The 26,003-nt window shown below is 45.0% G+C and overlaps 1 protein-coding gene across 2 annotated transcripts in view; it reads right to left on the bottom strand.

Moving 5' to 3' along the window:
- The window catches only part of LOC137889371 (plexin-A1-like), a 203,235-nt gene that overhangs the window by 102,091 nt on the left and 75,141 nt on the right, over positions 1 to 26,003 (bottom strand). For both annotated transcript variants that reach the window (XM_068733206.1, XM_068733207.1), the window contains exons 3-7: positions 20,104 to 20,235; positions 6,685 to 6,785; positions 4,957 to 5,080; positions 4,521 to 4,674; positions 3,761 to 3,860 (exon numbers count right to left, since the gene is read on the bottom strand). In XM_068733206.1, the coding sequence (XP_068589307.1) occupies positions 3,761 to 3,860; positions 4,521 to 4,674; positions 4,957 to 5,080; positions 6,685 to 6,785; positions 20,104 to 20,235 (611 nt within the window). The remainder of the gene's footprint in view (positions 1 to 3,760; positions 3,861 to 4,520; positions 4,675 to 4,956; positions 5,081 to 6,684; positions 6,786 to 20,103; positions 20,236 to 26,003) is intronic.

The following is a 26,003-nucleotide window of genomic DNA, read 5'->3' as shown; positions in this document are numbered from 1 at the left end:
TTTTCTTCCTTGATCCGCTCTTCCCCTCCAGCTCCCATTTGTCTCTCTTTAAAGATGCATTATTCCTCCTCCTGCATGCTCAATTAAACTATTCCAAACCTCAATTTTTTTTTTTTTAAATGCTAATTTCTAACACAGTATGTAACTAGCTTGCAGCTGTATTTGCTGTGTGTGCTCCTTCTGACTGCGTGCACCTGTTTGCGTGAGAGCGCGTGAGGCTGGTGATGCAGGTGCTGCATCCGCCTTTGAGCAGGTCGAGCGGGGGTCGTGTGAAGTTGCGCAAGAGCCCCCTCCCCCTCCCACCCGCCAGCGCTTGCCTGCGGGCTACTCTGCTTGTGTATCAGTGTCGATACCGTGCTGCACTTTCACCCGCCCACGAGGAGAACTCCATTATCTGTGGCTGAACGCCGCCGGCCCACTGCGCACCACGGCTTCCTGCAGGGCGGAGTCAAAGATTCCGGAGTGAAAGGTGACAGCGCGGGGGGGTGGGGGGGGGTGTATAATATGTGAGTTTACGTTACAGCTGCTGCGGCGATAACTGCACTGTAGTCTTACAGTCCTGCAGAGTCCTGTGGGGGCCAGCGGAGCCAACATCAAAGGCTTAAACAGCAGCCCGCCTGTTTATGCAGGAGTGAGAGGAGGGCTAGGTGGGCTGGTTAATCAGGGGAGCAGAGCATAAACACACACGCACACGCACGCACACACACACACACACACACACACACACACACACACACACACACACACACGCTTACGCACACAAATGAGAAAAACACTTCGTGCATCCACAAAAATATGCATAAATATCCACTACGGTGCATTTACTTTGACACATCCTGTGCGCTCTCTAGCTCACAGGGAACAAACAGAATACTACACACACACACACACACACACACACACACACACACACACACACACACACACACACACACATACACACACATACACACACGTTCACAAAATGAATCAAAGCCACTGCACAAGGCCTGGAGGCCCTGACAAGTGGCCCAGGTGAGCTCTCTCTCTCTCCAAGCCCACTCCATTATGGCGATCTCCACACAGAGGCACCCCGGCTAGAGCTAATTAACGGCCTATTACTATGCAGATATATTCAGGGCCAGGAGCGGAGAGCAGGCAATAAATGGGCTTGATGAACAAGAGAGGGGCAAGAAAAAGGGAGGCGGTGGGGGATGGAAAGGGCTAAGAGGAGCCGGGGTCGAGGGGGGGGAGAGACGGGCGAAGAGAGAGGGATGGGAGAGGAGAACGTAACAGGCAGACAAGAGGAAGGTGGGAAGGCAGCAGAGGAAAAGAGGGCCGGGGGGTCTAGAGGGAAGGATGGTGGCATGAAAGGGAACCAAAGCAGGACAAGTGCACTTCACACTGCTTATTACAAGTCGCTTGTAACGCTGGTGATTCATGAATTGAAGGTCATGGACATAATTCGTAGTTTTGAGTGATAAAGTCTTTGCAGTGTTTTGGCTCGGGAAGTGTTCTTAACAGAGGAACCAGAGTCTGAAGTCAGTTCCTTGTCCATACAGTGGATTTAATGCATTGTTGGGCTACTTTTAAATCTTCATGGTTCATTAGATGCATTGAAAAAAATGCACATAGGAAACCATATGAACACACACAGGACATTTGAGAGACAGAGTGCTGTTTGGCTGTTTTCCTAATATTTTGACTCTTCATCTCGTCTCCAAAGAAAGAAGGAAAGAAAGAAAAACGGGGGAAAAAAAAAAAGCCCTAAATGGATTCTCATTTTAGGATATTTTAAATGATGTAAACATTAGGGGAGGAAGTAACGCTGTCATCAATCTACGCTTGGCAAGAGTAAGAGAAATCCACTTTTGAGTATGCAGCGGATGCATTTTCATTTCAGGTGTATCGACACAAAGTGCAGATACCTAAATGAGAGATGAGAGTGTGTGCCAGGTGGAGGAGACTGGAGAGAGTGAGTGAGTGTGTAACAGTGAATCTCAGCGACTTCAGAGCAGCAGCCAAGAGTCATTTAGGGAATGACATTGTATTTATTTTCATTTAACCTTTATTTAACAAGGCAGGTCAATTAAGAACACATTCTTCATTCATTATCAGGCCCATCTCCCAGCTGCTCCGCTTCTCGCTCTTCTCCGCCCCTTCCCTCTTTGTGTAAGTTCAACTGAAAATCGTTTGAAGACCAAACCACTTTTGACAAAATGTTTCTATGACTTTTATTGCCATTTAAAGTCCAGGCCTGCATTCTGTTGTCTACATCATTAAATGAGATACGCTTTGAACTACTTACTTGTTCGGCATCGAGCCAGAAATTAGTGACTTTTTGGGCGTATCAGCCCCTTTCTCTTAAAAACATTTGCCAATACTCATTAAATGTGTCTCTATTATCACCTGACTGTTGTATTTACGAGGGTTTACAACGCGTTCTATGAAAGGTTTGTGTATTACAGGTAGCCTAGCTTTGGATGCATATTGAGTAAATAGTAACTTGAGAAGTAAGTATAGCTAAAAATATAGTCAGTTATGTTTTAATGAAAATGAAACGTTGCACACTGTATGCAATTTGTTGAGTAACTACATCATACATCGTACATGTAAATTAGCATGTGATAGCATTTAGCAACATCTAGCTGAGCTGAAGCTAACGTTAGCGTAACAGAAAAAGCAAAGATGTCTCGAAGGAAAGACCGCTTTAAAGCCCTGACTCCTCAAGTGCTTCAAAGTTTAAAGGTGTTAAGCTAAAACACAGATTCAGACCACAGTCTGTCACTTGCACTTCAACACTGTCAAGCTAGCTGCTAACGTTTCTCTGATAGACTCACAACTCTTTAAACATCAAAATAACGCAATAAAGTTTCTTAAAAAGAAGAAAAAAAGCCTCTTCTGAGGAGTATTAACTGTACAGCACCAGCACACAGAGAGCAGATAACATTGTACTGACAACAGCCGGTCCCCTTCACCTAATTAACGTTAATTAGCTATTAGCTACAGCTGTGTGTTGTCCTTGGAGCCAACAACAGTCAACGACGAAAACAACGATCACCTCTACAGCTCTTCAAGGTTTCACACTGTGAACATTGCAATCTTACAAATTGCAGTTTTGAGAGAAAACAATTAATTGTTCAGCTCTAACAACTGCAAATAATATTGCATCAACTCAAGTAAAAAAACAATATCGACACCAAATTAGAGCAGTCTCTTTAAAAAACGTAGTCTCTCCAGTCTCTCTCCTTCCCTGCTTTTCTTCGTTAAGCAACAAATTCAGCCATGCATATAAAAAAAAAACTAAAAAAGAAACTAAATCTGCTGTGCTGAAAAGCCAATCGGTATTCCTATACTAAAATTAGGGACAATTAATTTCAAGAAACACGACTGACATGTTTTAGCCTCCCAAGCTTGGCCGCCCTTCTGGGTCTTGCATGGTTAGGAATCGATTTATTATTTCACTCACCGGTAGTCCCTTTATTGCTTGAGATTTAATTAACTAATTGATTTGTAAAAAGCTTGAATACATTGAATAATGAATTAGCAAAGGTCGCATGCCGTTCTCTCAGTTCCCCATTATAGGAGTTATTTGCAGGCCAATATTTTAGCATTATTGCTTTTGGGAGAGAACCACAGTCACCCTTCTATTGATCAATGCTTTCCACCGGCCTGCAGTCTGTTTGCTGGGTGTCGCAGAAATGCTGAGAAGATCTTTCTCACTCCTTTCATCCCACTTCTAATTCCACTCCATTCACACCGTTTGAAAGAAAACACTTACGATTGGTGGACGCTGCAGTTGTAGAAGACAAAGTCCACGCTGGCAAACTTCTTCCCCGTCTCCTTCGACTTCAGATACAACTTTATAACACGTTGGTCACCTACGTAGAGCCACACAACACCATATTATCAGCGGTTGTCTTTCAACAGCCCATCTACATTTATGGGTTTATTTTGTGCAGTAAGTTCTATGAATCAGCCGTTTCTTATTTACAACCAGACTTAGCTAGTTAGCACCTGTTATCTCGCGCAACAACATAATAGTAATTCTATTGTAATTTAGCACAATAGCACAATAGTGTGTGTGTTAAATTAACACACACACACACACACAGAACTTCTCAAGGTTGTCATTTTCATTTATCTAGCTTATCAAGGCCACATAGGCTACCTACCTAGCCGGCTAACAAGCTAACAGGCTAGGTAAGGCTAAATGTTAAACAAGGTTCCGTTACTGTGTCTGTGCTGTGATTAATTACAGCTGTGGCCTTCAATTGGTTCATTCAAAATAACTTTGACATTGTTGTTGGTTTAGCTAACAGGAGCTAACTGGCTAGCGTGTGCTAGCTTTAAAGAGACAGGGTTTACATGATTTTCTGAAAATCAAGGGGTTGGTGACTGCTAACAACACCAATCTCTGTAACATTATGAAAAGTGGCATTATGAAATAAAACTTGACAAGAAATAAAAGTTGAGAAAGTTCAAGTCAGAGATCTTGGAATTTCTGTATTTTGGTTTTGTTGGGATATTCTTCTTCTTACCTTGGTCTCGTGTGATGGGGGACACGGCTTTTGTAGAAGGGGACAGACAGAAGATCCGTCCACCATAGATGCGTCCTTCTGTCTCTACATAGTCCTCGAAGGAGCAGTTCACTCCGGCAGACAGACTGGGAACATTCTGCGTCTGAAGTGACAACTAGGAGAAGGAAAGAAAGGAGAAATGTGAAATTTAAATCAATCTACAGTAAGCAGTAAGCAACACAGAAACATCGGCTCAGATGTGACTTTTCAGCTCAACCTCAAACTGACGGACAGATTGCCAGGAATGACTCAAGAACAAGCTATATTGGCTCTAGTTTCACATTTATCTTGCTCACTTTGTCCCGTCCATCTTTCTCTCCTCCACTTATCCCCCGTCACACAAACAACACACACACACACACACACACACACACACACATACGCCAACACACTGTACCTGCACTTCCGACATGGTGACGGAGACGGTGTCGGGTTGGACGGAGAGTCGGACGCACTGCTCCACTCTGGTGGTGAAACGCTGAGGCTCCTCTGCTCGTTCGCAGCGATCCTTCCTCGAACATCTGGAGGAGGACGACATACATCTCGATTTCATTCTGATCTTTTTTGTTTATCAAATCCACATTGATCCTATTTACTGACTGTTTAGGTTAGAAACACCTTGCTTTGCATCATGGGTAAAGTTATCTGGACGTTAGCCGCTTCTCACTTGGGGGGGGGGGGGAAACAAAAATCCTTACTCACAAAGTTAACATTCAAGGTTGTTTGAACCAAAGTATCTATTGAACAGCTCCAGGAGGCTGGGTTTCACACAGAGTCTGTGTTTATTACAGAAGACTTATGAATAATTCAAAGGCTGTCTGTCATTATGGCAGATAGAAACAGTCAACGCAGAGTGAGAAACAAATGGGCCACTGCTCAGGCAGAGCACTGAAGTCAAGCTCGCATTAGCTGATTGACACCGGCTGCTCATTCATGCGTCGCCATCGGCGGCTCATTCATCAGCTGACTGCTAGCGTCCAATTATTTAAAACGCAGGTGTACGTGGTGGCCTTTAGGACCTGACACTTCTCAAGTTGGGTCAAGAAACACAGGAGACTGCTATTTGTGTGGCGTGTGAAACCAAAAGTCGACCAGTACCAGGGCCGGGTATTGGTACGCGATAACTTTAAAGGTATCATCGGACTTTTTTTGGTATTTGAATCTCTTTAATGGTGCTGGAATTGGTACTCGTAATGTTTAAACGATTTGAAACGATACTGAGCCCAAGAAAGTTTATTATGTAAGTTTCTGAACGTCATGTCCAACGTAATAACCACTTATTATAACCCAAAACACATTTGTTTACTTAAACCTAACCAAGTAGTTCTTTTGCTGAAACCTAGGTTATGTCAAAGTGTAGTCAGCGTGTTAAAAAGTGACGCGAAGGACTCCTGACCAAGCGTCCATGTGTGGCCAGTTGAAAATGAGAACGGGTCGCACCGTACAGTGTGTTTCCGTTGCGTCTGATTCTCTGAGACGTCCCTGATGGAGCAGAACCTTGCCCACTAAATCTAGCCGTTTTATATAACTGTAATTTGCTAAAAATGGTCAATTCATTGACACAAGTGTCTCAGACAGAATTAGCAGAGCAGGTTAATGGAAGGCAATTTACTGACCAGAAAAAGAACCCTGAGGAGACTTGAATTGGCCGACTCAACGCTGCTTGGAGTGAAAAGGGGTCAGGGCGACTCGAACCGTGTGCTCGTCAGATTATCGAGCAGCATTTGAAGCCCCTCCCACCACAACTTTCTGATCGAGCACGACCACTTCGAGCAGTGAGGGTGAAGATATAGGCAAGGTTTGAACTCCTCTCTCGAGCTCTCCTTTTATGCTCTTCTTCCATCATTTTTAATACGTATAATCAGATCATCCTTGAGTCCAAGTGGACGTCTGTGCCCAATTTGATGCCATTTTCCTCCAGGTGTTCCTGAGACATCGCGGTCACGTGAATGGACAGACGGACGGACGGACGGACAGCGGCCGTTGCCGGCGCAAAAGCAAAATGGAATTGATAGAATCTCCATAATTCTGTCCCGTCGCCGTAACTGATTATCATAAACTGCGAAGCACGTATTTAATGTAACCATGGAAATTACAACACAGTGAACAGTGTGTATGTACTCACACGTTATGGAGCACACACCAGCCACAGTGAGGGTCCCCTGATCCCAGGCAGGCTCCACAGGAGCTGTACTGCTCACAGCTCTCCACCGGTACACGGGTGACCTGGAAATATAACACACACACACACACACACACACACACACCTGTCTGGTTAATATTGCACACCAGCGCCGCTGTGCACACCGCCTTCAAAACAGCTTAAACCGTATAGGTCTGGTGAACGCGGGATCTACCGGAGGTGTCCTGCGCCTGGAACATGAGATTAAAGGGAACAAGCCCACTGTGACTATCAGAGATAAACAGCTCTGGACGTGCTGCTTATAGCTCCACGCCGCTGCATACGAAGCTAGCTAGAGGGGAGGAGGGAGGGGGGGGCAGAGGTTCAAACACATGTAAACACACACACGGGTTCAGATTACACCCTGTGACAAACATCTCTTTGTGATGTACTGAGTACTGCCCACAGTTCTCCAGTGGACCAGGGAGCACTGATGCCAGCAAGCAGCTACGTTCAAGAGATACTAAACATAATCTAGAAAAAGTAAACGGCTCTTGTCCGCTAAAATGAATCTGAAGTATCTGGAAAACAGACTGGGCCTTCTGCTAAATTATATACTTATAATATTACATAATAATATGTGTTATCTTAATGTTTTTCTTGGGATGTGTATTGATAATTTTCCATTGTCACATGTCAAAGAATTTTTTTTCCTCAACCACCTATTTTTCCTTCTTGCGTACAAATGAATTGAAGTGAATCGTAACAGATTACAATGGAAAGAAGAGAGCCACTAATTAAAGGGGCACTATGAATGTTACACATGAAGCTCTGTTCACTCAGTCATGAGGAGCACTACTCATCGGGATGTCATCAGGGTTATTCTGACTCTACATAGCTGTTGGATGGGTTGCCGTCTGTTTTGTGCAGACATTCCCAAAAGAGGCAGACTCATCAATTTAGTGACTTTTCCTCTAGAGCCACCACGAGGTCCACATGTGTGGTTTTGAGTGAAATGTCTCGACCACTGTCGGATGGATTGACATTACCTTTGGTGGAGACTTTCCTGTCCTCCCTCATGATGAATTTTAAGAACTTTATGATCCCATAACATTACATTTAGCGCCATCATCAGGTCAAAATCAACATGTGTCCAATACTTTGGTTTAAGACCAAAACGAATGGCATTCCATTCATATTCAGCTGTGCTTTGTGTTTAGTGCTAATGTTAGCATGCTAACATGTTGAAATAAGAACACGGTAAACGTTTTTTTTATAAGCTTACATATGCTAGCACCATCACTGTGAGCATATTAGCATGTTGATGCTAGCATTTAGCTCAAAGCCTCACCGAGCTGCTAGCATGGCTGTAGCCTCTTAACAGCCTGTGTTACGAATGAGAGGAACGGAGTCTGAAAGCATTAACCCTGTTACATAAATTAAAGACAAAGTTGCATTATGGAAAGTGTATGATCCAGCGTTTTTTGGAGTCGATGATAAAATTAAAAATAAATGCAGTGTCCCTTTAAGGCCTTTTGATGAAGCGACGGACCTGTTTTGTCTTGCTTAGAATTCACTATCACACATTTCTACCTCGGATATCCCTTCAAACTTTGTAAATGAACAACAACAATATGTTCTTCATGTTACCGTCCAGCTGTCATAAATTGATCAAAGGTAATACTTCATCTTCAATAACTTTTTCTGTTGTTTTTCCCACTGCAACGTACAGATGGTTGACACATTTCTGCACTAGAACATAAGAATCATAGCAGAACATAAAAGGACTAAGTTTGCTTAATATCAGTGACTCCCTTGCGAAGAATATTCTATTGTCCACAACAGCATGGAGATAAGCATCGAGGGTGACTCCTTTTGTCTGCTACACCTCTACCGGCTGCCATCTGAGTGTCTGCATGACTAAGATAAGATGAAACTTTAATGATGTCTTCGGGGAAATGGGAGAACTTGGGTATTAACAAGGACATCAAACAGCGCCGTCCAAATTTACCTGCCTCTTAAACTTCCAACCGCAACACGACACGAACATAAGGGAGGGGAGGCTGAGAGGAGTCATCACTCCACAAATTCATTCCCACAGATAGTTGTCTTTGCACTCGTCATTAAACAAGACACGTGTTCTGCCGCTGCATGCACTTTCACCATCCGCCATCTGTCTGCACGATTATCAGGGAGAGTTACCCCGAATTTCACCCAGGTTGTAGAACACTCGTCGGGCAATTATCCATAAAGCGGGCAATATTGAAAAGCTTTAATCATACCTGCGCACACTTGGGCACGCTCTCTTAAATCTCCAGAATCACCAGTGTATCAGCATCCATGTGTTTTATCTCAACTTGCCAGAAGCGGTTTTGCTGGTGACAGACGGATTGGCAGACATAAAACCGCCTCAGGCAAACACACACAAACACACACACACACACACACAGCAGCGATTCACAATTTTAGACCAAATTAAGAGTCTGAGACAAGTTTTCCGGGGCAGTTGTTAAATACTTAAAGACATCGCTGACCACCCAAGACATGCACACGCACGCACGCACCACCAGCTGCCTCAGTCAGGTGAAGTACGACATCAATAACACTGCAGAGGCAGGGGGCACACCGGGTGAGCAGGAAGGTGGTGAGGGTGAATTCTAATGGCAGCTGCAGGCGCAGCAGTGTAGAAGCCTTCAAAGAGGAAACTCTTCCCCCTTTTTCTGCTTTTTTTTTTTTTTAAACTTCTCAACCTTCAAACAGCAGATCAGGCTCTTTTCATGTCCTTTGCCTGAACAACTGCTGCATGATTAATCGGACACACATGTGTGTGTTGGTTTTCACGTCGCTGTGTACTTCAGATGATGCGCTTCCATCAGGTGACTCCTACAGCCGGGTTAGTACACTAGTGCAGCTCAAGTCTGCTCAGACTGAAACATCTCTACAACCACAGAGACGGCGCGCATTTAAGTCCCGCCCCCACACCGGAGGGGAAAACAATTCATCCCTCGCCATTGACTTCGTATTGCGTGAAAGTCACTTTCAAACAACAGCATGATGCCTAAAAGCTGCTGTGTGTGTGTGTGTGTGTGTGTGTGTGTGTGTGGGGGGGGGGGGGGGGGGGGGATGCACCACCAACAGGGTAAAGAACCCAGAGCTACGTTTTTTCTAAGCCGCGGAAAGGAAAAACCGAGCTTCTTAAAAGACAAAAGTGAGGCATCAGCAGGAAGAATGAGAAGACTGGGGGGTCCTGACACTCACGTGGGTTCTAGAACTGCTTTGAATGGGGGGAGGAAGGGGCAGTAAGAGATGTTGGTTGATCACAAATGACTGATGTTAATATGAGAGTTCTTTAGGACAGTTAACATGTAGGACGATAAGTCTTCTTGTGCCCTTTAGCCCACGCAGTCTGTAGATAGCTAGCAGAGCATTCTGGGAGGCATCTTTCCTCGCCCTTTCATTCTCTTGTGATACACTCCACACCTAACTACTCTCTCCCAGTCACTGGTCCCATAGCTCTGGAACATCAGCGCCAGTCACAGCCATTGGCCCGTCTTCGCCCGTGCCTAGAACCGGCCTCGTCTACGTGTGCAGCAAGCATTTTTTTTATCAGAACGCACTACAATACAGGAAAATTACAAACTTTCTAGAGGATTTTCTGGCTGTGCAATTTGTGTAAATTGTGTAATACTTCTTTTTGCCTTTTGTTGTAGGGATGTATATGCTCCTCATGTGACATTACTTATAAAGGTTTACCCATAGACAGCTTTCATAACAGCACATCTCTGAACCAGACGCCTGTTATCCCCCCATTTCATCCTCACATTGTGCACCTCCTGCTTCTGTGTCACTCCGCCGTACAGTAGGACACAATGGCCTATGGCAGATTCATAGCATGATGATAGTAACCTGTGTCTGATACCTATTATAATGCTACCATTACCAGGCACAGGCCTCTTACGGGACACTGAATAGCAGCAAATTGCAGTCATTACTCGCGCCTGGACAAATACCATGCTAGTAATACAGCATATCTGATAGAGGGAGGGGAGTAGAGAAAAAAAGAAGAAAAAATACATGTCACGCTCAAGCACAATAGCCAGGGAGAGAAGTCTATTCAATGGGGCTTTGTGGTAGTAGGGCGGATGATGTATTCCAATGGAAGAGTTCAATTATTGAGTTTTAGAAAACAGATAATGGGACGGGAAACGGGAGATGCTCAGCCAAAGACTCTTTGTCTTACTGAGGTGGCTGGGGAGCAGGTGTGTGTGTGTGTGTGTGTGTGTGACAGTAAGTAAGAGAGGACCACCTTTTTTTATATTAAATATGGCATTTTCATTCCCGGCCTGTTTGCTGCTGCAGAGGGAAACACATCCATCTGTGGACAGTGGAGGGACGCGGGGAGGAGAGATGAGGTGGAGGAAGATAGAAGGACTGAGGACCACGGTGGCAAAATGTCCATTTTAACCATTCATTTAAGTCTTCAAACTAATAATAACCGACGGCGTTTGTAGACCAAATAATCTTCCAGAGGGATTCAGAAGCTCTTTTATATTTCTTTTTTTTGTCGCCATGTTTCCAGAGTGGATCGAAGAGGGGGAAGCGGGGGAGATAATGGGGGAGAGTTTATTGCAAATAAATAAGAGCTCTCTCATTTGGGTCACGATAGAGAGGCTCTTAATTCGCCTCGTGGCAGATGAGAAGGGGGAGGAGGGGTGGGAGGAAGTGGGTGGGGGTGGGGGGTGGGGGGGGTGAGGGAGGCAGGGGGAGGATGGATGAGAAAGAAACACAAATGTAATTGCGACTGATGTTTCTTTCCACATATGGGGCCCGTACGGTGCCAGCTAGTCGCGGCTATAGGCCCGGCTGTAATTGTCCATTCGGTGTAATATGGGGGAGAATACGAGGCGCTATTACTACACAATAGGCTGACGGATGGCTTCTTCTGCCAGCCAGCTGAGTTTTAGGACGCACACACAACCAGCAACGCGGTCATGCTATTTGTGGTATACAAAGATCTACACGTGGGAATTAACAGAAGAACCTCAACATGTGGATACGAATTGAATGAAAACAAGGCTGCTTGCCACGTGCACAACATGCAGCTCTGTGGATAGACGAGCTACAGCATGAACTTACATACACACAGGTGTTTCCAGGATATCAAACACACAACTTTCCTCTTTTGTTCACTTTCATTATTTGGTTTTTTTTCCTCCCCCCGTCCAATTTCCTTCCTTTCTCCCGCTCTCTCTGCCTCTGTCTTTCTGTTATGCTCTCATCTGTCATGAATTTGGCTGGACACTGAAAAACACGGCAAATGAGGCCATAGATCACGAGTAGACACAGACATACACAAGTAGGCGACGGAGAGACGAGATATACGGATGAAAAACATAGAGGGGAGCTCTCCATCCTTTTCAAAGTGCATTCTTGTTTTCATGAGCTTGCTAATCACCTGCAGGTATTAGTCATGTCACAGCAATAAATGCAAAATGAGAAAGTGTCATATCCAGACACTGTGAGGAAACCGGGCGACAACCTCTGGTTCTGCAAAGTGAAGCCAATGCAGAAGTGCTTTAAAGCTGCATTCTCTCTAATGGCCATTAGGGGGCGACTCTTCTGGTTGTATAGAAGTCTAGTCTAAAATGACTCTACTTCTCTCTTGATTTATTCCCTCAGTAAACATTGTGAACATGAGTTTATGGTCTCAATCTTTAGTTTCAAGTCTTCTTCAATACAGCATGATGTTCATTGAGTAAAATATGGTCCATGTAGAGTCAAACGGACGACAGAGGAGGCTATGCTTTAGGGCGTGGCTACCTTGTGACTGACAGGTCGCCAGTTGAATTAACAAAAGTTAATTGTAACAGTTTTGGTCTTATTCAACGTTTTGGTAGAACTTAACCCCCTCATGTCACATCTGGTTGCAAATAACCCAGATGGCGAGGGCCAGAAACCAAGATGGCGACGGCCAAAATGCCAAACTCCGGGCTTCAAAACAGCAGTCCACAAACCAATGGGTGACATCACAACGACTCTGTCCACTTCTTATACAGTCTATGGCGGAAACCCGACACATATAATCAGAAAAACCTAAACAGTGATCCCCTTTAACACGTTTCTCTGTATCATCTTATCCTCTTGTGCGACTCCTTCACAATGACACGACGATGGATGTGATCTAAAAAGGCATTTCTTCATTTCATCTCGACTTTAAATAGTAAGGTTGAAGACTTGAGATGATACTGCAGGAGTTGTGTGAGAGGTTGTAAACGGATGTTTTTCTTTTGTTAAACACAGCCCATAATTACTTTACCTCAGCAAGACTTGTCTTTGTTTTCTAATCCTTCGTTAATCGTGGAGGCATGCAGGTTTTCTTCAAGAATTCAAGGTACCACACGGTGAGTAATTAATGTACAAATGATCATTTTGGGAATTAAGTATTCCTTTAACACACAAACACACACACACTCAGTCACTAAGTTTAGTTCTTTTACAAATGAGATTTAGTCCATGTCCTCGTTCAAACCCAGGTCACGCTGTTCCTCTCAACTACATTAAGACGTCTCTCTCTTTCTGATGCTGTCAGTCTCTTTGACCGTCTCACAAATCACAATCTGATCAGCCGATCACTCATCTCTCTGCCTTGACAGACAGCGTTGGCAGACTGAGTGCGTGTGTGTGCGTGTGTGTGTGTGTGTGTGTGTGTGTGTGTGTGTGTGTGTGTGTGTGTGTGTTTGTGTGTAAGACAGAAAAGGACAAGGACTTTTGCAGATATGATGCCACTCAAAAACACGCTTGTGTAACGCAAATGTTTAAAAAGTATGTCACACCACTGTCAACTGTCAAAGTCCTTTCTTTTAGTTTTTGACTTTTGATTAAATTATTAGTACACATTGAAATAATGAATCTAGAATGCCATTTTGAGTCATGCATGTATCTATCTTTGAAATAACAGTCAAATCAGATGGTGTGGAGAGCCCATGCTAATTAACAGAAGGCAGTGTGATGTGCACTTCTGTCCAGCTCTCAAGCCCTCACATAAAACCCCAGAACACTCCACAGACTGCTAATGAGCGCAGGAGCAACTCTTCCAGCAGCACTTCCTCCACCGTTGTCTACTCAGGAAAGAGGAAACGCTTGGCGTGGCTTTTCTTTTTTTTTGCCAGAGTGGCTGTCCGCTTTGGAGCCAAACGAATTCCGGATAGAGCAAAAGTGAATGTTTGAGTGTCTGTTAGCCGACGCCGCTGGGTGAAATCCACGAGGGGCTCAGAGGGGTCGGGTAAAGTCAAGCGTTAGGGCTCGAGACAGCGGCAGCCCTGGAGGACTTCAATGTCTTTTGCTCAGAGACACTTCACAAGTGATATTCACAGTCGTCCCCTGCTTAAAACGAAAAGCGTCTTTGAGCAACGGTCCTAACCACGCCGTCATTAATTTCAACTCGCCCACGCAAAACCCACTGCTGAGACGTGCTGTTCCAAAACCCAACTCTCCACACAATTAGCAGACAGGGCCCGGGGCACTTCCAGTAGGATCCTGTCTCCTATCCTATCCTATCATTCTCCCTTGTCCCGGTCTTCACTAACGGTTTAAACGTTTTTTGTTTTTTTTTAACAACTTTAAAGTTGGACAAACACGAAAGAAACCGGGTAGCGCACGGCGGTCGTTTCTCCCTGACCTCCAAGTGCAGTAAATGCTGAGTGAATTGAATAGGAACCGTCTCTGATGCGGTGCCAGGGGTAGGGTTTCTCCACTGTGCAGTACAGTGGAGCTGAGTACATTTCTGTACCGTGGCTGAATCGATACACGGAGGTACATCATCAGACCATTATGCCGCTGTCTGAGGGGCCTCGGAGAGGAAGGGGGGGAGGCGGAGGCGCTTGCTGCCAAAGGGGGGGGGGGGGGGGGGGTCACCTTACGAAGCTGTTTGACAAGCGGAGAGGCCTGGACCTTTGCTCCGCGTGTTCAGTAGTGGAAATGTGGCGGCGATCAAACACTGGGCCTGATCAAACACTGGGCCTGGCCTCACTGGAACACTGTGCATCAGTACAGCAACTGGATTGCAAAATCATCCCAAAAAAAAAAAGAATATAAGAATAACTCATTCTAATGGGGAATGGCTGAGGAGAAAGCGTCACCTCCAAGTAGCAGTAAGACCGGGCAAGCATACGATAAGGGAGTCATTTGGTACAAAAGGTACAGCAGAAATCGATAGATTGTGAGCCGTAATCAGCTCAGTCATTTATTTAAAGCAATTAGGGTGATGTCATCCATAGGGAGAAATATCTGTCTCGGTGACATCAGCAACGGAGGGTGGTGACAGGATGAAAAATCTCCCTCGCCCCGCTGTTTTTATTAGATCGGGACAATTTGAACATGTAACGAGGAAACAACGGCAGTGATAAAATTGATTTAGTGCCGCTGTTCATTTTTATGAGCGCAAAAATGACGTGATATCGCCGAACAGAAAGAGACGGGCCGAAAGCTTGAGGCAGGCAAAGATACACGGTGTATGTGTGTGAGAGTGTGTGTGTGTGTGTGTGTGTGAGTGTGTGAAGCAGAGACACAAAGAGCCATGTATAAATCCATCGCTCGCTAATCGAAAACTACCCTCTCGCGGTGAATCGGGCAGTTTTATGTTTTCGCACTGCGTGTGTGTGTGTGTGTGTGTGTGTGTGTGTGAGCTTGTGTGTGAGTCAGTACTGCTGTACAGATACGCAGTCTATGCGCCGCAGTCCAATATACCACTTTTAATTATGTGTGTGAGTGAATATAGGAAAAGGTAAATTGCTCTGTCAAGCGGGGAATGGGCTTTGTGATGTTTGAGCTCTCATCACTTGGCATTTCTATTATTCAACAAGGAGAGAGGAATGGAGGGATGAAGAGGAGGAGGAGGAGGAGGCGGAGGACAAACAGTGTAAAGGTATAGCTCACTTCTGGAAGTGATTATCACAGAGAGTATGTATATGACAGGCTTTCTATTGGCTTGGTGAGCAGAGTCCTGCTGCAGGCCTCGCTGAGGAACCGAGGCCCGGAAAGCCAAAGGGAAGAGGGTTTCCCAAGATGCATCACCTCCATCCGCAGCATTCTGTTGGTTTTTAATTAACCGATTAACCCATTGCGTGTGTACCCGCCTCATTTCTTTTGCTTCCTCAAAGAAAAAAAAAAAAGGGATACTCAACTAAATTAGCTAAATAAATATGAGGCTCAATGTCACAGGATGCTAACCTGTTTGACAGTAGTTCAGGGCTAAAATGTTTACCAGCTGGTAAAACTTTATGTATATCCTCTGTAACAAAATGGAAAATATAAACTTGTTGTCAGCGCTCGATTGTAGTGTAGTTTTTTATGCTCCGAACTTAACTTTTGCTGTCTTTTTGAACTCCTTTCCGTCTCGATAAGAAGGTTAGGATACAATCAGCTACATACAACAAGCTAATGTTTGCTAGCTCGCGCCTAAAGTTAGCAATCGTACGTTTAGCATAAAGTTGGCCAAAATCTTCGTTCACAACTTGCTCATACTAATATAATTACGACCTCACATTCATCATTTTATCCTGTTAGACATTTGAGTGAAATTGTCATAATTTGCATATGAGTTCTTGACTTGTGGCCACAAAATATGTATTGTGAGGTCCCAGTGACCTTTGACCACCTGTCAGGGACCTGGTCATTACTTGCATGTCCTCATTAGACTGGATCAGTGCATTTAACTAAAAGTCTATCTAGAGTAAAAGAAAACAGCAACAGTCGTTTCTTTTTTTTTTGGCTTAAAAAAAAAGAAAAGAAAAGCCCAAGTTGATCCACCCCAGGGGCTTGGCCAGCAACCTTAAACCCAAATACATCATCTCTAGTCCACGCAGCCTCCGGCTAGGAAGACGCTCCTCATCAGCAGGCCAGGGAGGCTCTGCAGGAACACAAGTTCACATTCTGCAGCAGAGGGAAGATCCTTATTCTTTTCTATGCCGTCTGAAGCTGCTGCTGCTGGTGGGAGAGCAGTTACTTCACAAACTCACTCCATCCGAGAGACAGAAGTGAGGACCACGAAGAATATTGAAAAGATGAGGCAGGGAGAGTCAGAGAGAGGGGACAGACCATATCCTGCGAGCCAATTATATTTCCTGACCTCCTCAGCTCTCTCTCTCTCTCTCTCTCTCTCTCTCCCCCAAAACCTGCCATCACGGCACAGATATGACGCCAAAAAATGAGCTCCTATGAGAGAAGCCGTCGTATGAATCTATTATTTCGCGTCTGTCCCCAATCACTATTATTAAAGGAATACATGCAAATGTATAAACATTTAGGGATATATTTCTTTCTTGTTGAGTTACATGAGAAGATGGAAGCCGTTGTCATATCTGCTAGCAAAAGGAAGAAGCAATTAGCTTAGCTTAGCATGAAGACTAAAAGCAGGGAGAAACGGCTAGGCAGGCTCTGTCCAAAGTATGAAAAGAAATCCACCTGAAAGCACCACGACAGCTGTAAACACACGTAAACCTCTTTATGCCAAGGCTTCCGTTATCCGGTAATAACCAAACCCATCTGTCCGGCACAGTCACATTGTCCAGGACACGTTGACCGGATGCTAAGCTAATAACGGATGCTAAGCTAATCGTTCTTTCTGGAGCTTCTGGAGATCGGACGTCGAACGCCCATCGGGAGAGTGAAGCGTATCTCCCTAATGTGTGAGATGAACCGGGCTGACTCTCGGACGCGCCGCGGGTTTTTCCGCGAGGCTCCTCTCCTGTCGCCAGACCTCCTCACAGCCACTGCGCTGACATGCACAGACATGTAGTGGACATATCAGTGCTCATCAAAAAATAAAAACCCCGACTTCAATAATTGAAAGAGACTTTCTGGCAGTCATCTTTAATGCAGATGACAGGAGTTAAAAGGGGAAATCTGCGAACACTCCCAGCATGGACTTTCTGGACTGCTGGCTAAAACGCAGGTTGTTGAACACAGGCCCGATGCTTCAGCCTTACGGTCTCTGTTGACGGCTCACCATTGTTTGTATAAACGTACATTATTCTGAAGGTTTCCTAAAGCTCTTGCTTCTCTTTTTCACAAACGTGAGTGAGTACTCTGGGCCTTCTTGACATTTGTTTTTTTTCGTAATATTGCTGATCTAGTGTTGCTGTAATGTTGAAGCTAGTGCTGCAGTTGAACCCCGTTGTTAATGTTAATACATTTGAGAATTAAATCCCACTCTGAATCAACTTTCTGAGGTTCAGTGTGTGCGTTTTTAAATAAACTGTGTGTATGTGTTTGTGTGTGGGTGGACTCCCTCTGCTCCAACATGTATTTATGGATCTCCCTGTACGGCACACGTCGGCCTGGCCGGACCGCCGTCCATGATGGAAGGGCCTCATTTCCCCCGTCGCATCAACACCGACGCCGTCCGCTCTCATCAATTACACTCCGCTGCCTCTTCGCGCTCATTCAGACGCGCGGAAGTCAATTATGTCTAATTGCTGGTAATTTACACAGCACTCACATGGCAGTTACTGTCCACGTAGCGGGGAAGTCTTGTTGAAGGTTATCACAGCGCGCTCATTAACCGTTATGAGATAAGAGAGCCGCGCAGGTAGAGGGGGGAGGGGAGGGGGAGGCGGACATAGCTGAACTCTGCAGACCGGGGCTTCAAACTCTCGTTGATGAAGTCGTTTCTGGATAACAGCACCAACAAACCATGTAATAAAACTGTAAGCTCTTAAACAGGTCGCTCTTCAGTCCTGTAAATGTCCTGATATCAAAGGCTTTTACACACCGGGGGGGGGGGGGGGCATGACAAATAAACAACACGAAAATGCGAAACACTTCCTGCGAATATTATATGCCTGGGGCTTTTATTGTGAAAGGGAAGAACGGAAGGAGCAGATCTGGTCGGCGTCATCTTTGCCGAGGATTAAAGTAGTAATAAAATGGTTTGGACTACAGGGCCTCCATGATGTTGTTCATAAATACAGGGGCAACTCAACCAGTTTCTTACAACGTGATTGGTTGACGCCTTTATTGCCTGTAAAATAAAAGGCTTTTTTCTGCCGCGTGTGCTGTGTGAAAGTATTCATGACAAAAACAACAGTTCGATAAAAAATGCCTAAATTAATCGCACAACCAAAACACCCCAGGTGCGTAAAGGCCTTTAGACTGGAGAACAGAACAAATAGCACAAAGTTTCATTTTCTGACTCCATCTTTCTATTTCAATATTTCCTCAATGAAATGTATCCTTTAGGCAGGGTCACATTAGACAGCGGCACAATTCGTCTGCACGTCTTCATTAAACATGTGATCATAGAAGCTTGCTCACTACTTGCAGGTTTTGTTGGCGAACTACTGGAGCAGGAAATTTACCTGAAAGTTAGCGAGTGTGTTGGCTGAGCTGTTAAAGAGATAATAAGTTTATTCAGAAGATAGTCAAGAACACCAACTCCTGTCTCACAGCTGTCTGCAAACCACGCCTCTTGTGGGGCAGTTTCTACGGCGACAGAGGAGGGTAAATAAAAGGAGAAGATGCAACAACGCTGATAAACTTCGACAGCTTCTTTTCCGTTTTGGACTCTCCGGCTCCCCGTACTCTCGAAGGTCTATATCACTATCACAGTCAAACTTCCCCGTTTTAAAATGCTTACAATAAGATCTTGTGAAACTTGATTTTCAATAATAGAAAGCTGCCATACGTCTTAATCACAAATCGTTCACACGCCACCAATTAAAATGCAAAGATGGTGTGTGCACCGTATTCCCAGTGGAAGGGTGGGATGGGGCTTCATCCTATATTTGACACATTTCAATATTCATGATATTAATTAGCACTTATGACTCTATATGTGTGTTTGCGTGTGTAATACTGCTTGAATTGCAAATGCGCTCATGCGCCGTATGTGGTAGCGTATGTGTGTAATTAGCTTGATTGCTTGTTCCCCCAGTGCATGTTTTTAATACACCTTTCCTCATGAAGTCTTAATGGTGCTATTCCACTGTCTCCATGTTCTGTTTTTATTCTGCAAGCCCTTTCTAACCTTCACTACATCTATTGTCAGTAGTGAGGGGTGTGTGTGTGTGTGTGTGTGTGTGTGTGTGTGTGTGTGTGTGTGTGTGTGTGTGTGTGTGTGTGTGTGTGTGTGTTATTGTGAGCACTCAGGAAGTCTAATTTGTATTTTTGAACGTGTGCGTGACAGTGTATGAACGCATCTGAGTGTGGAAGCAGTGTTTGGAAACTGTTACAAACATACATACTCTTAAAAAACAACACACACCAACCGAGCTAGGTGCACATGTATTTGTGCGCCACAGGCCGTCACGCAATCGCTGGATCAGTCCCCCGAAATCACCAGACCTCATCAGGGTTGTCAACAGCGGCTGCACTAAGGGCTGCACTGCCGACTGTCATTTTGTTTTGCGCGTGTGATTCCCATACCTGCTTAGCGGTGAGGGCGTATAAGTACTGGTGATCCGGGCTGAAGAGCATGTCTCTCAGGATGGGGCTCCCGTCGCTCACCGCCACGTTCTCATACAGCAAGGCAGGCTGGGTGATGGAGTTCACCAGGATCTGGAAGAGGGCAGAGGGGAAATGGAAAAAAAGCCATGATTACAATCCAATGCTTCTTAAATTATCGTTTGACCATAAAACAAATAACAAAAGAAGTAGTAGCCTGAGAAAATACGGTACTTTTCACATGAAAATTATTTGACTTTTGTCTTCAAACACCACTGATGACTCTTGATAATGCAAAGAGGTCCCGGTGTTTTAATTAAAACATCTTTCTAGAAATAGTCCCGATGAAAACAGTATGAAATGTCCATACTGTTCCCATACTCGTCCTCGATGAAGACATGCACTGGAGGAGGAGGAGGAGGAGGATAGAAGCTATGTCTGTCAACTTCAGTATAAGCTAGCTTTTAGTGTTTTTAGCTTTAGCTAACTAAACAACAGTTTAGCTAACTAAAGCTACTTTTATATTAAATTGATAGTTTTGCCACAGCAGCAGGCTTAAATGCAGAACAGTAAATTGGTGATTAGCATGACGTGCACTGGCTGGTGTTGTTTTATGTTGAAAGTTAGCTTCAGCTCAGCAGCTAGCTAAAAGCCGGTGCTCGGTGTTCCAGTGTTTTTCAGCTAAGCTAGCTAGCTCTCAATGCCCCACACAAACCCTGGAACAACCGAGCTTTACGTCACTCTTTACGCATGCGAGTTGTTGTAAGTTACATTTTTGACTAAATGTAACCTTTCACTACATTTTGTCAGTTTGGGGCTTCCACGTTAAACACCGTCTGTCCCGTGCTTTTAGCCCACCGTTATTTAATGTAGCCTAACTACAGCAATCAACTAAACGATGGCTCTTTTGTTGGTGCTTACAGGGTTGCATCTGGCAAAATTACAGAGTTATGAGGGTTCTTCTCCCTTGAACCAGCAAGTAAATCCTATTCTCCTTCTCTCTCTCTTCTTGTGTGGATCTCTCTCTTTCTAATTTCCCGACGTCCATCTGCTCATCCATCACCTGACAGCAGTTTAGTCTGAAACAACTTTTCTGTTTTTCTGTCGCCTAGACTCGCTCTGTCATCTTACTTTGTCTTCTCTCTCTCTCTCTCTCTCTCTCTCTCTCTCTCTCTCTCTCTCTCTCTCTCTCTCTCTCGTCTCCCTACTCTCAACAGTCTCTGCGGTTATTATCTGCCAGATCACTACCAGACTTTCCTTAATCAGTTTTTTTTTTCTGAACAGAAGGTTCATTAACAGACAGACTGTCATCCCCGAATGTGCTTTTGTCGCTCAAGAGGACGGAGCGGCTTTGGTTAAAAGTCAAGTGCTTTGACAAATCCGCATTTCGGCGGGACGCTCAGTCTAAAGTCTTGTGGTTTTACACTGAAAGGTAAAATGTGACGCATGTAGCAGAACAGAGAGGAACACCATTTGTTGGAAAACCTGACGCAGGGCCAATACCGCTTACAGTTTGTATTGACATGTACAGTTTACTGTGACAACAAAAGTTGCAAATTGCTGAACTTTTCTGACTTCCAAGACAGGTGTATGTGTGTGTGTGTGTGTGTGTGTGTGTGTGTGTGTGTGTGTGTGGAGGAGCTGTACACACGTTGTTACTGCCCAAAGGTCATTTGTTTTAGTTGTCCCTTATGTTGCTCCCACATGAACACAAGCACTCTGAAACTTTTATTGACGTGAGTGTGACCTTTTGTCTCCCTGTATTTCTGGCTGTGAGCAACAATGTAGGCGAGCAGAAAAAGGAAAAAAACAAAAAACAAAACACTTTCTGGCCATTCTAAAACCGCTACAAGCCCTGGGCCGCCGTATCGGTTGCTATGAGCGAAGGACTGTGGCGGGGAGAGGAGGGGTGAGGAGGGGAGAGGAGGGGTGAGGAGGGAGAGGAAGGGTGAGGGGGGGTGTAGGAGCAGGGAGCGTGCTCTGGCCTACAGCTCGGGGCGGAGGGCAGTTGGAGTGGGATTCAGGTCAGCTGGCACAGAGGGGACAGCAGACTGGAGCAGGTGACCGGAGATTCTCATCTAGTCTAGCAGCCTGCAGGTGTCTGCTCTCCTTCTCTGACCTCTGGAAGTGAGTGTGTCCAAACACTGACTTCTCACTGAGGAAGGGTGAGAAACCTTCATTAACCCGACAGTAATCCACTGTTACCGTTTTGTTTTTTTCTTAGAATGTACACCGACTGCACGATCGCATCCTACTTTTAACGCTTTATGTTAAAAATCTGTTTACCGAGCTGAAACCCCTGCAGGGGGCCATAAATCCCACTTCTTCTGCTTTGTGTCATCTGCGGGGGGGGGGGGGGCACTAGGGCATCTGGGTCTTTTTCATGTTTCCATTTGTCCAGTTTCTTACTTTCTGGAAGGTATTAGCGTAAAGCCCAGGCTATAAGATGAAAGAGGAAAGCAGTGTCTACCTGTTTTAAAAGGCGCTTATTAAATATGCTTTTATGACTGCTCCGAGGGTGATTATTAGACCCAAAAAAGGGAAAAAAAGAACATAAAGGATCCCGCTTTGATGTTACTGACAGCTTATGAGTCATTAAAACAGGCTGTTATTTTGTACTGATTAGTTTACCTCTTTGGAGCTCGACAATCGTGCGTATTTTTATCCCGCTCAGCAGGGCCACTCCACGATGAGTGCGCCGAACACTAACTGCTTCCATTTGCATTCAAATTATCCACCAATCAATGAGTTTCAAAACAATGTCTATTTGGAGCACGCCTTGGCTAAAATGACACGTCAATGCAGTCGAGAATATGCGCTCCGGCCTCCCAGCCGAGGCTCTTTCCCAAGGGTGATGTTACGTTGAGGAAGGGTTTGCGTGTCTCGCTTAAGGACGGAGCAATGAGACGCGCATCATGTCTTCGACCTTTCTCAGAGGAAGTTGGGAATCGGGATGGAAGTTAAAGGTGACTTTTCCTGATGAGTTTGCAGCCCACACTTAACTCTCATCCCCCTTCTTCACCGCCCCCAGGCGTTCCTCCCCTCCTCCTCCTCTCAGCTCGGACCTGTCCCTCTCCTCGATCCCTCTGGGATTAGGCTCATTACCGAACTGCCGCTGATATAATAAAGGACACTGTAACCCACACACACACACTCACATTGAGGTCTACAGGTGTACAAAGAAATGCATATATGAGAACACACACACACACACACACACACACACACACACAAACACGAGCCACGAGAGACCCTTCTTAGTCGTCGCGTTGGGGCTTTTAAACAGACATTCTTTGTCAATGGTCCCGTGTAAATTCTACCTTACTGTGTCACGGTTGGCTGCCTAAGAGGCGGGTTTCAGCAGCATGACAGAATATTCATCATTGGGTTCAACAGGAAAGGCAAAGAGCAGGAAAGTTTGCGTTCAAATCAAAGGTGACGTGTGGTATTTTGAAACGAGGAAAACTATTTAAAACATATGAATAGAGGGGGATCGAAAATCCCCCTTCCTACGCCGTGTGAGGGAACCGCTTATCGTCCTGTGTTTAATCTGCTTGAAACAGATAACATACAACTAATACTGTGACGTTTACTGGAAATGACAGACAATATAGCTGCCACCTTATTTAGGTTTCTGTCGTGAAATGAAGAGGTGTCGTACGGATAACTCGACTTTGATACATTCTGGCAGCATTTAGGTTAACGCTGAGCTTAGCAAAGTTAACGCGCGGGATCGTTTTGTAGCGCGGACTGGTTGATGATGATGATGGTGGTGACGGATGAGGCGGGATGAAGCTGGGAGGTGTGGTGGACCAGAGAGAGGGATGGTGTGTGTGTGTGTGTGTGTGTGTGTATGTGTGTGTGTGTGTGTGTGCACACAGGAGTGTGTAGAGAAGGAGAAGGAGGTAATAAAGGTGAACAAAGGGGAGTAATGAGGTTTGGGTGGAGTGGCGCAGTGATTAATACCATGCTGGGTTCAACCAGCGGTCACACCTTTGGGTCAGGTGGACTGGGAAAACACAAGCGCATGCTATCAATTCTTCTTCTCTCAAAAACTGCCCTCGGTTCTTATTTTCCCAGTGGCTTTGTTTGACTTTCTGTCTCTTAATCATTCTTTCTCCTTTCTCTTTCTCTCCTCCTTTCCTTTTGGCCTTCATTTGCCGCCCTTCTTCTAACCTGCCTTCTTCCTCACCTTCTCCACTTCATTTCCATTTTCGTTTCCTTTTCTCAGGATTGCTCTTTTTCATGCACATTTCTTTTTTTTCTCCTCTTGAGGACTCCCCCCTTGTCCTTTTCCTTCCCTCACGGACACAGACCTCTTTCTCCCACTGTGTGTGTGTGCGTGTGTGTGTGCGTGTGTGTGTGTGTGTGCGTGTGTGTGCGTGTGTGTGTGTGTGTGTGCGTGTGTGTGTGTGTGTGTCCAGACACAGCAGTGCCCTGTCCAACCTCAGCTGTTAAACATCTAGTTAATTACACGGTTGGACAAAGGGAGGGATGATGAAAAGGAAGGAGGGAAGGATGCAGAGACAGTAAAAAAAGAAGAAGAGAGTAGGATATAAGAGCAGCTTGTTAACCTCGCTCACATTTCTCACTGAAACCGAAGTTACAAACGTCCGGTGAGGACGAGTAATGAACCGGTGTCCTAAATGTTCAAGCGGCTATTTGATGATGGGGGGGAACAGCGGGAGTGGGGGGAGGCATTTCCTTAATGAAATCTACGGTGCTGTATGTGTGTGTGTGTGTGTGTGTGTGTGTGTGTGTGTGTGTGTGTGTGTGTGTGTGTGTGTGTGTGTGCGCGCGCATAAGAGTGTGTGTGTTAACGGCTCCTCGTAGTATTCATGATCCCTAATGAAATTGATTTTGGTCTCATCTGTTGAGAGGAGGGTTTGAGCACGCATTCTCACTCACTCACTCACTCACACACACACACACACACACACACACACACACACACACACACACACACACACACACACACACACAGGATCCTGAAGTTCAATTTAATACCAACCACCGACTCTATATAAGAAATGGACGTAGTCGCCGTGACGTCACCCATTGGTTTGTGGACTACGACTTTGAAGCCTTGAGTTTGGCATTTTGGCCGTCGCCATCTTTGGCAGCTTTTTTCTGCAACCATAAGTGACACAAGAGGGTGGCGCTACAAGCATTCCCTGCTTTATTGTCTATTTTACTGTAAACTGGGACCTTAATTATAAACATAAATACTAAATGAACATCACGCTGTATTAAAGAGGACTTGAAACTAGAGATTGAGACCATAAACTCATGTTTACTGAGGGAATAAATCAAGAGAGAAGTAGAGTCATTTTAGACTAGACTTCTATACAACCAGAGGAGAAAGAATGCAAGTTAACCCCGGCAAAAAACTGGGCGTGTCACATGTTCAAAAAGAGAGGATGTGATAGAGAGAAAGAGAAAGAGAGAGAGAGAGAGAGAGAGAGAGAGAGAGACACACACACACTGTATAAATATTTAATAATAAATCTGGATGTTATATTAATGTTATTGTGTATTAATGTTATTGTATGTTCATTTTTATTTTTTTATGCTTTGGCAATACTGTTTCTGGACTTTCATGCCAATAAAGCAAATTGAATTGAGAGAGAGAGATCGAGAGAGAGAGAGAGAGAGAGAGAGAGAGAGAGAGAGAGAGAGAGACAGAGAGAGAGAGAGAGAGAGAGAGAGACAGAGAGAGAGAGAGAGAGAGAGAGAGCGAGAGAGAGAGAGAGAGACAGTGCGAGTTGGTGGACTGAGATTTATAAGGCAGTAGTCATGTTCGGTGAATGTGTGTGTGTGTGTGTGTGTGTGTGTGTGTGTGTGTGTGTGTGCGTCTGACCCTGACTGGAGGGCATCCAAAG

This window comes from Cebidichthys violaceus, unplaced genomic scaffold (assembly GCF_023349555.1).
Source record: "Cebidichthys violaceus isolate CVI_PGR_0920_01 unplaced genomic scaffold, fCebVio1.0.p SCAF_6, whole genome shotgun sequence".
In the NCBI taxonomy this organism is placed as follows: Eukaryota; Metazoa; Chordata; class Actinopteri; order Perciformes; family Stichaeidae; genus Cebidichthys; species Cebidichthys violaceus.
Note: the sequence above shows the minus strand (reverse complement) of the source record. Positions and strands in the feature narration are given on the sequence as shown.